Source organism: Gorilla gorilla, chromosome 3 (genome assembly GCF_029281585.2).
Source record: "Gorilla gorilla gorilla isolate KB3781 chromosome 3, NHGRI_mGorGor1-v2.1_pri, whole genome shotgun sequence".
Lineage (NCBI taxonomy): Eukaryota > Metazoa > Chordata > Mammalia > Primates > Hominidae > Gorilla > Gorilla gorilla.
This window is the reverse complement of record NC_073227.2, coordinates 164,254,631-164,264,503: the sequence shown is the minus strand read 5'-3', so window position 1 is coordinate 164,264,503 and position 9,873 is coordinate 164,254,631. Positions and strand designations below refer to the sequence as shown.

Genomic DNA, 9,873 nt, shown 5'->3' with positions numbered 1-9,873 from the left:
AATTGCTAGGTTAAAGGCTAACTACAGTTTCAAGACTTTAAAATCGTATGTATAAACTGCTCTTTGAAAAAGCTGAGGCTGGGCGTGGTGGCTCACGCCTGTAATCCCAGCACTTTGGGAGGCTGAGGTGGGTGGATCACCTGAGGCCAGGAGTTTGAGACCAGCCTGGCCAACATGGTGAAACCCCATCTCTACTAAAAATACAAAATTAGCCAGGTGTGGTGGTGCATGCCTGTAATCTCAGCTACTTGGGAGGCTAAGGCAGGAGAATGGCTTGAACTTGGGAGGTGGAGGTTGCAGTGAGCCAAGATCATACCACTGCACTCCAGCCTGGGCAACAAGAGTGAAGCTCCGTCTCAAAAAAAAATTAAAAAGTTGTACCAATTTATGCTCCTAGTGGTATAGATGATAGTGTCCTATCACTCACATCTGTATCAATATTGGGTATTGTCATTGAGTATTCCAAAATATTTGAAGGAAAATTATGCCGTCTTTAAAAATAATTCAGATGCTTAACACCTAGGAAAACATTTATGATAATAGTTAATGCAAAAAGTAGAGTCCAGCTGCACATTTAGGCAAAGGTAGGGAAGTAACATGGTTTGTGGGCATTTTTCTTCTTACTCTCCCAAATTCTTTAATTACAGTTTTACAATGTGAAAGTAGAAAAAAAAATCAGAAAGCAACAAGCTTGGCCCCTGTGTCAGCTCAAGAGAATTAAGCCACGCTAGTAATTTTTAAACAACAGACAATTTAATGCAGATTAAAATCACACCACTCACTGGTAGGTATGAAGGCTCTTTAGGAAGGATTCTCAGAACAACGCTACGGAACTGCCAGACATGGGAACAATCGGGAATCTGGGTTCAGGAAACCACTGCACCAATGGTTGAAACCGTAATACCTTCAGAGTACAGTAATCTACCATGGCAAGTATTGGCTCCAAGCATACACCACTGCAGGAATTGCTTAGCAGGAATCCATTGCTTCACATCCTAAATGCAAACTGCGAGATTTAATATTGATGCCTCACAGACTTCTGTCTCTCCACTGAACTCAGTTTCTGAGATTAAGCAAGTATCACTGGTGAAAAGTTAATTAAAGTTAATTACAAGCCGCGCTCTAGTTGCAAGGAAGTCTGGGAAATGTAGTTTTTATCTTTACAGCTTCTTAAGTACAGGAGGGTACTCCAGAGAGAGGTTGGATCAGCTGTTAAGCAAGCCAATCTTCTACAGATGCTTCATGTCCATGAGGATGATCAATAAAAGATTAACTGACTTACTGGTCTGACATGATGACAGATATGAAGATTGTTAAGGATTTTCTCTGTTTGCTGTACCTGATGTGTCCTCCACCCTTCTCTGCCTTCCCATGTGCCCTGGGAGACTGACTTCTATGTATTACATATTCTGGGTTCCCAGCCTTTCTGGCTGCTGGTTGGTTTTAGCCAATGGCAAGCTGTGAGAGAGGTACCCTGGTTTCTTCACTGCTGGTCAGCATTTGATAGTGTGTGTGTCCCTTCACCTAAGATTAAAGTGTCTGTTGGCAGACTGTCTCCACCAGCTACAGCTCTTGCTGGGTGTAACAGCTTCCTCCACTTGCCTCCTTAGTTCTAGAAGTGGTAATGGCTTCTCACTGCTGCTAGTCACTTACCGTTGCTTAGGATTTTATTTTTTAAGAAATGGGGTCATTTTGCTCTGTCACCGAGGCTAGAGTGCAGTGGTGTGATCATAGCTCACTGCAGCTTTGAACTCCTGGACTCGCACAATCCTTCTGCCTCAGCCTCCTGAGTAGCTGGGACTATAGGCATGGACCACCACATGCAGATTACTCAGGGTTTTTAACCATTCCTTGTTGGTTCCCTTAACCCTACCCATACAATAGTCCCTTCATTCAACTCTCCTCAATTACTTCTTTGAGTGTGCCATCTTTTCCTGCTGGGAAAAGTTAACATAGCCAGGCAGATGAGACATAAACATAGCCACAAGCTCAGAATGTGTGAGGTTTTTGGAGATAGGGTTGTTAAAGAAGTAATTAAGGTAAAATTATTCATTTTACCTAATCTAGTATGACTGATGTCTTTATAATGAGAGAGCAGAACCAGGGGTGCCAACACAGAAAAAAAGACCATCTGAGGATGCAGTGAGAAGATGGCTATCTACAAGTGAAGAGACCTTAGAAGAAATCAAACCAACGTAGCCTTGATGCTTGACTTCTAGCCACCTGACCTGTGATAAATTTGTAGTATGAGGACTACATATGTATTATATTGAACAGCAACTGTTCAATAGTTTTATAAGAACATACAGTGAAACTCACAGACCTAGGTTTAGAACTGCCTCCTGACTTCTTGCGGCCTACTCTTTCCATGCTTTGGGTTATTGTTCTGACATTTTCAAGTCCTTAATTACCAACACACTTGAGTTTCCAAGGTCTTCCATCCTTGGCCTCATCTCTCAACTCTTAATTTTGCTTTTGTGACTGCTAGCATCTTAGATGGCTCCCAGTGATCCTTACTTCCTGGTATTCATACCCTTGCAAGTCTCCTCCCACAGTGAATCAAGGAGTGAACTGTACAGCCCATTACTGCACAGCAGAGATGACAGTGTGTGACCTCTAAGGCTAGGTCATTTGTTTGGTCTCTGGGATCACTAGCTTTGGGGGAAGCCAGCCCCCATGCCTCAAAGATACTCAAGCAGCTCTGTGAAGCAGCCACATGAAGAGGAACAAAGGCTCCCAGCAACAGGCAGCACCAACTTGCCAGCCATGTGAGTAAACCACCTGAGGCAGATCCTTCAGCCCTAGATAACTCCAGTCTTAGGTGATTTGACTGTAATTTCAGTAGAGACTCTGGACCAGAACTGTTCGGCCAAGACACTCCTGAATTTCTGACCACGGAAACTGTGAGCATAGATGACTTTTTAAAGTCACTACATTCTGATTTCACACCGTAACTAATACAATATTTCATAAGCCTCCACCCAGTACATAGTTCTCCATATTCTGCTTTTGTCTTTTTCTTTACCTCTTCTCATGAAACAAACCAGTAGCAAGCTAACCTTCTTGCAAATCCTCCACTGTCCAGCTCAACCTCCATCTTTAAGAAGCTTTTCTTAACTACAGAACTTTGTTTTTTCTTTGGTAGCTCATAGTTGGTACCTCAGAAATAATAACTTACTGTCCTGTATTATCTTTTCACACATATTTGTAAAGATAAAGATGAGATAGATTTCTTTCATGTTTCCCATAGCACCTTGAATAATTCAACATGTGTAGCTTAGTGAAATGACTAAATTATTAATAAGCCACCATCAAGTAGAATCAAAATCTGGGACAACAGTATTTTCTTCTTAGTCTTTCAAAATTACTGTTTTGTCTAAGGACCGGAATAAGCAACTTTCAAACACATTGTTTTAACAAGGCTGATTAAAAAACAGCTTTAGATGTACATGGGTAATATGTTTTAGAAATTTAAAGCAGGGAAAACTAAATAAATGTGTAGGGTCATAGCATGTGACAAGGGTGAAGAGGTGAAGACTACATCCCAGTGTTACAAATGAAATTCTGTCCTTAATAGTATTCTGTACCCTTTGTGACAAGAATCCAATAATCTGTGTTCTTCTTAGAATACTATTTTCCATCATTGGAGATGTTGATTTAATAGTTCCTAGAAGATAAAAAGCTATGGCCAGAAGTGGAAACATGGTTCACTGTCGGTAAATGGCTTCAGAAGAAACTTTTGGAGCAGACTGCTAACACATTGCAAATTAAACTTCAAAATCATTGCTTGGTATGAGAGGCACTCAGATTAATGACTCAGTATGTTTATCAGTCATGGTTCTCCAGAAAAACAGAACCAATAAGATACACATATCTGTAAGATAGCTATATATTCTTATATACCAACACTTACATGTTTTATATGTGTTTTGAAGATATATATATATACACACACACGGGGGAGATGGAGAGAGACAGAGAGAATTAGTTTTAAGAAAGGCTCCAGGATTGTAAGAACTGGCAAGTCTGAAGTTGGTAGGGTAGGCCAGCAAACTGGATCAGGTAAGAGGTGATGATGCACTCTTCAGTTCAAAATCTACAAGAAGGCAGGCCAGCAGGATGGAAACTTAGGATTAATTTGTTATGATCTTGAGGCTGAATTACTTCTTTTGGAAACCTTGGCTTTTGCTCTTAAGGCCTTTAGCTGATTGAATGAGGTTCAACAACATTATGGATGAGAATCTGCTTTACTTAAAATCAACTGACTGTAAATGTTAATCACATCTACAAAATATATTCACAGCAACATCTAGGCTAGTGTTTGACCAAACACATGGGCGCCATAGCCTCACCAAGTTGACACATATTAACCATCACAATACCATATCTGATAAAGTGGGCTTTTTTGGGTATTATTTTATTTTAATTTTTCAATTTCCTATATCACTGTATGTCCCTCGCACAGAGCACTCCAAATGTTCCAAGCACCTCATGGAACACAAAATCAGAGGAGACGCATTAAGTGTTAATCACCAATAACCATAAGTAATAGTAATAAAATCTTTTCTAATGAAGTATAGAAACATCTTAGAAACTTAATTTTCTGTAGGTGTTCCTTTATTTTATCAAAAATAGTAATTTTGTATAATTTTAAATCAGGAAATCTAAGGGGACATGTTACCCAATCACAACAGCTAATAAAATGCCTCCCATTACAGACCCAGCTTTCTAAATATTCAATAACATTCACAGAATTGGCAAGTTAGTCTCCAAAAAATTCTAACAGAAACTGCAACTCAAAAAGTGTGTCTATATCAGAGATGGTGGTAACTTCCTCAAAGAAGTTACATGCAAATACCCAGGAGTCTCATGGCTTACAAGGTGACAGACAGACATATGAGAAAATAATCTTGAAGAAGATAGCCTCACCCTACCCAAACTTCCCAAATATGATTCAGTGAAGAGTCAGAGTTGCAAGTGGGCTGGGTGGGCTGAGTGGACCAAAGTGCTGACTTACAGCAATTGTTGGGATTTTATAAAGTACTGGAGATGTTTGAAACTCTCATAGAAATGAAAAATCCCAGCCAGTTAATAAACAGAATCATTTCCCAAGTCACATTTTACATATAAAACCTAGTTTCTGAAGATAAAGGTTGCATGCAGGCCCTTATTTATTTGGACTTTTACTCAATAAAATGCTGGCAGCACTGGCTGGCTGGAGGAGTAACAGGGCACGTGCATGTGGCAACAGAGTTTTTCCAGGGAGCTTTTTCTATTTACTTAGAGAGGATCATGACTTGCGTTTCAACATGATTTAGTGAGATCTTTGTTGCAGAAAATGAGTGACATATACAGGTGGGACTGGGAAGCACAGTTAATGGCAGAATTGGGTTTTTGATGCAGACAAAGACTCTAAGGAAGGGCTGGAAATATAAATTTATATGTCCTTATCAGTTCACAATCTTAGTACCCAACTTGTCTATTTAAGGTCTTGAAACCAAATTGTTTGAAAAGTTTTATTTCGCAGCAGAAAAGATCTACAATGGGACCTTTACAAAAGATGATAAGCAAGAGGGGAGAAATAAATTCATACATACGATTTTGTTGTCAAAATTTGGGATGATCATCAGTAATCAAGAACTTACATAAAACCACATCTTTTTAAGTAAAGGAAGTAGAAGGTATGTTAATACCTTGACCAATCAGTTTGCTGAAACTCTGTTAACAGAGATTATACTGAACCGGAATAAAATTAAGTCTATAGAAGACAAACGAAACTATTTTTAACTGTAGTAATGCATGAACTATTTAGACAGACTAAAAACAACTTTCTCAAGCTGACAATTGATTTCTATCATATCAAGTCCATGATGTCTACAATATTCATTTATACCATGGCTTCTCATAGTTCCGTTTTTAAAATTATATATATATAAATGTGCATGTAACATCAGATGTTATTGACAGTAGTTGTTACCATAGAATGCATGTATCTTTCTCACTGTGTGTATCCACTTAATTTGTTCATATGTCCAATCCCTGTCACGGACCTGATTGCTTACCTGACAGTGGAGGAGAAGACCTACCAGAATGACCCGAAGACAGAAATGGTAAGGATCAGCCCACCTCAGCATTATTAGAGGGCCAAAGGCTCTGTAGTGAAAGTAGTAATATCAACACTTTCAACGGGCCAAAAAAGAGGCACTAGGAGTGTTTGTGAACACCCAAGAATTATGATCAGTATCTACAGCATAGTGTGTAGGCATAAAGTAGTTAATATTTTAACAAAATATAAAAATACTGTTTTCTGTAAAGGGGGAAGCAGACAACTTCCCATAAGTAGAAAAAGAAAAACACTGGTGTTCAATTTCAGGTTTAAATGCATTTATGAAGGAAGACTATAATCCCCATTAATTAAATATAAAAGCGTCCAGCAGAAATTATGACCTTAATGTACAAGTAAAGTAGTATTTCTATATCAAATTAAATTTAGTCTATGATTAAATACAATGCTATATATACACACACATACAGACACACTCATAGTACCTTTATGGAATTCTCTAAAATGCTCACAGTAACTTATATAGTATTGATAATGATAAAGATGTATAAACTGAAGTGTAGATTTAAAAAATCTTCTACATCTTACTAAATGATATCTTCCATGGGTTAAACAGCTTTTTCAAGTTTGAATTTTAATTTTTGAAAGCAGAACTGTGCTTTGGTGTTCAAACCTTCATAAAATCTTACAATTTTTCAGAATAAGGAATTAAGGTAAAGAACTCTAATGTGGAAGAAAGATTTCCAGTCTCCAAGATCATAACTGTCACATCGTTAACCAGTGGTTTTTAGCCCATTCCTGGCCAAAGTCTAGCTTCTTGGAGGTGAGTTAAAAGGGTTTGATTCAAATTTAGTTTTTACACGTGCATATTTTAAAACCTAATAAAAACGCATATTCTGATGTGTTACATACCCTACTTTACCACACTGGAGACTGCTTATGTATTAACTTCCACTACCAGGATAATTTATTTTTGTATAGACCTTGAATAACTTTAGCTATCTCTAATTAAAGAATTTCCTGAGATGTATGTTTAAAACCTATTATTTTTGCTTACATTTGTGTGAATCAAAATTTTCTTGATAGTATACAAATAAAACAGGGCATAGCTATAAATTGGCTGCTGGTTTCATCAACTATGTATAACTCCACATTTGTGTTATTCAGAAATATCTCAGAATCTTATTATGCTTAGTAATGAGCCAAAATGAATAAGCATAAATGTGAACCCAAAATACATTTATATTGATAAAATTGAGTTTTCAGGCTTTATGTATTGGGGTTATACATAAAATTTCATCTAAAAAGATTCTAGTGCTAAAAATGCTTGGAAAATACTGCTCTGTAAGAAACTTTTCATTTAATTCTCTAATACAATGTTCAATGTGATTTAGTTTTCTAAAGCAAACTGCCTTTCTAATACATCACCATTTTTAAATTATTCAGAATGAAAAATTTTCTGAAAATCAGAGTGCTACAGATCTTCAAATATGGTGACTTGTAAAAAGTTAATGATAAGTTAGACTAAAAACATTCATTAAGGGCTTTAGACCCTTCTGATAGGCAGCTGTAAAGATTTTTATTTTTGAATTAATCATGTATTTATTATTGTGTTTTAAATCTTAAATATATTCATCCTCCAAGTAACAGAATTTAGCATCTTTACACATTAGCTGTATCGTGTGTTTTGATAGTTTAGGCACATTTCAGTGATTTTAGATTTCATTTTGTGGTTTCATTATAAAACAGCTTGCACACCAAACTCAATCAATCTTTTTTATTTAAAAATCCACCTAAAAATTCACTTCTGGGTTTTAGTTTTTGTTTAAAAAGAAGCAAATATTTAAAAGCATCAAATATTACTAGTCTACAATTCATCTTGTTATGAACATTTTTAGTTTGAGGATTGGGAAAATAAACCTATTACATTGATTAGGCACAGTACTATGGCCAATGGGCCAGAAATCAGGGCACATCTGTGTACTCAGGCAACAGTTAGAGGTCTGAATGGAGGGGGTCATGCCTCAACTGTGGGCACTCCTTTCTCTATGCCCCGTCCAAAAATTGTTATAAGTCTCAAATCAGTACATGAGATTGTATGTAACTTGGTTAAAAAACAACTATACGTGCTTTCTAAATTATGTTGCAAAGCCAAGACAGACGAATATAATTGTAGCCTCACTACAACTTGTGGTCTTAATATCTATGTCACAGGACCATGTTATAGGTGAGACAGAATTATACCATCCCTCTGGTGTTCTCAGAAATCTGGCTGGAAGGAGTCCATGACTATAACATTTCACATTGTAGCAAGGCTCCAATATTTCTTGAATTGGGGCAGTGAATATAAATCACAGTACAAAATCCATAATTCTTTCAGTGGAAAAGCAACAGGTGCTACATATGAGAATCACTTATATAACATCTATTTTTTTAAAAAAATGCAGATATAAAATATTAATTGCATAGGGAATTAAATATAAGGCCAAGAAGAATATTAAGTAAAAAAAAATCATAGAAAGGGCACTATGGTGTCAAAAGACAGAATTTCATAGAGTAATAAATCTGAATTACTATCTAATTAAAAATCACAGTATGTTGCTGTAACTAACAGTGAATGTCAACTGCTTTATTAATTCCAAACTGAAAACCAATATTAACTAACAAGAACACAACCAAAGCTCATTGTCTAAACCTGATCAGTGTATTAGCACATCACTGCCTGGTACGTACCTGATTGGTTACATAATCTACCTTTTGCAAATAACACTTAATACATGTTAAGAAGTGTAAGAGCACATCATCACTGCATGCCATCAACGATTTGCAGGCTTACTTGGTAGTGTAATTATTCAGTCTTTCAAAGGCGCAAGATCCCACCCGGCAGAATCTTCACTCAATGAACCAAAAACACTGTAATTAACAAAATATAACAAAGTTCCACCATTAAAAACTAAATGTACATTAACCAGAGAACTAGGTCCTGACACCAGTACATACATTATCCTCAGCATTTTGGAAGGCAACAAATGATGAGTCCAAGTATAAGCTAATGGTTATCACCTGAAGCTTCAGGTAGAAAGCTAACTTGTGAATCTACCTCTCATTTTAATGTTGTTAGACTGTAGTTTAAACAGCAATTTCCAAATCTAAAAGTAGCTTAGTTGACTTAGTATTGTTATATAAAGTAGTGTGACAAAAAACAAGAACTCCCAAAGGAATTATGGTAAGGTACATTGGGAATACCCAGAACAATGTTTTAGATGAAAAAGTGCATAAATACAGTAATACTACGAGTGTGTTAACTATGGAACAAATGTTTCTCTGGGAGCTAAACAATACTATTTTCCCACATTATTTACATGTTATGAATTGTTCAGATACCACAAAGCACCACTTAAGTCTAAATTGCTTGATTATGTCAGAAAGGTCCTTTGACTTCAACTCTACTCATTTGAGGATCTACCTAGAGTGGAAGTGTCAAGTCATTCTTCAAAAGGGATTTATCTTTACAATTCAGTTTTCTTTTGTTCAGAAATGGCAAGGCAATATTTTCATTTCACACTCTTTGTTGGCGTTTCTGATTCTGTGGACTGTCTCCCATCTGTCCAGGCTTCCCGGGTACTCTTTAGAGCCAAGGTCTTCTGTTGGTCAACAACAACATAATCCACTCTCTCATCTGCTACACTGCTGCCTGAGCCACTGCTCTTTTGCTAAAACACAAAGAAAAAGCAAAAAGTCCAACATATAAAGGAGTGTTCCTGAGTACAACTCAGTCTTAAAACACAAAACACATGCACTGTGAATAC

At 36.9% G+C, this 9,873-nt stretch overlaps 1 protein-coding gene across 4 annotated transcripts in view; it reads right to left on the bottom strand.

Annotated features, from left to right (window-relative positions):
- Positions 1-5,502: 5,502 nt before the first annotated feature.
- Positions 5,503-9,873, bottom strand: part of GAB1 (GRB2 associated binding protein 1) — a 136,964-nt gene continuing 132,593 nt past the window's right edge. For all 4 annotated transcript variants that reach the window (XM_004040428.5, XM_004040427.5, XM_055384754.2 and 1 more), the window contains one exon: positions 5,503-9,777. In XM_004040428.5, the coding sequence (XP_004040476.1) occupies positions 9,619-9,777 (159 nt within the window). In that variant the 3' untranslated portion in view covers positions 5,503-9,618. The remainder of the gene's footprint in view (positions 9,778-9,873) is intronic.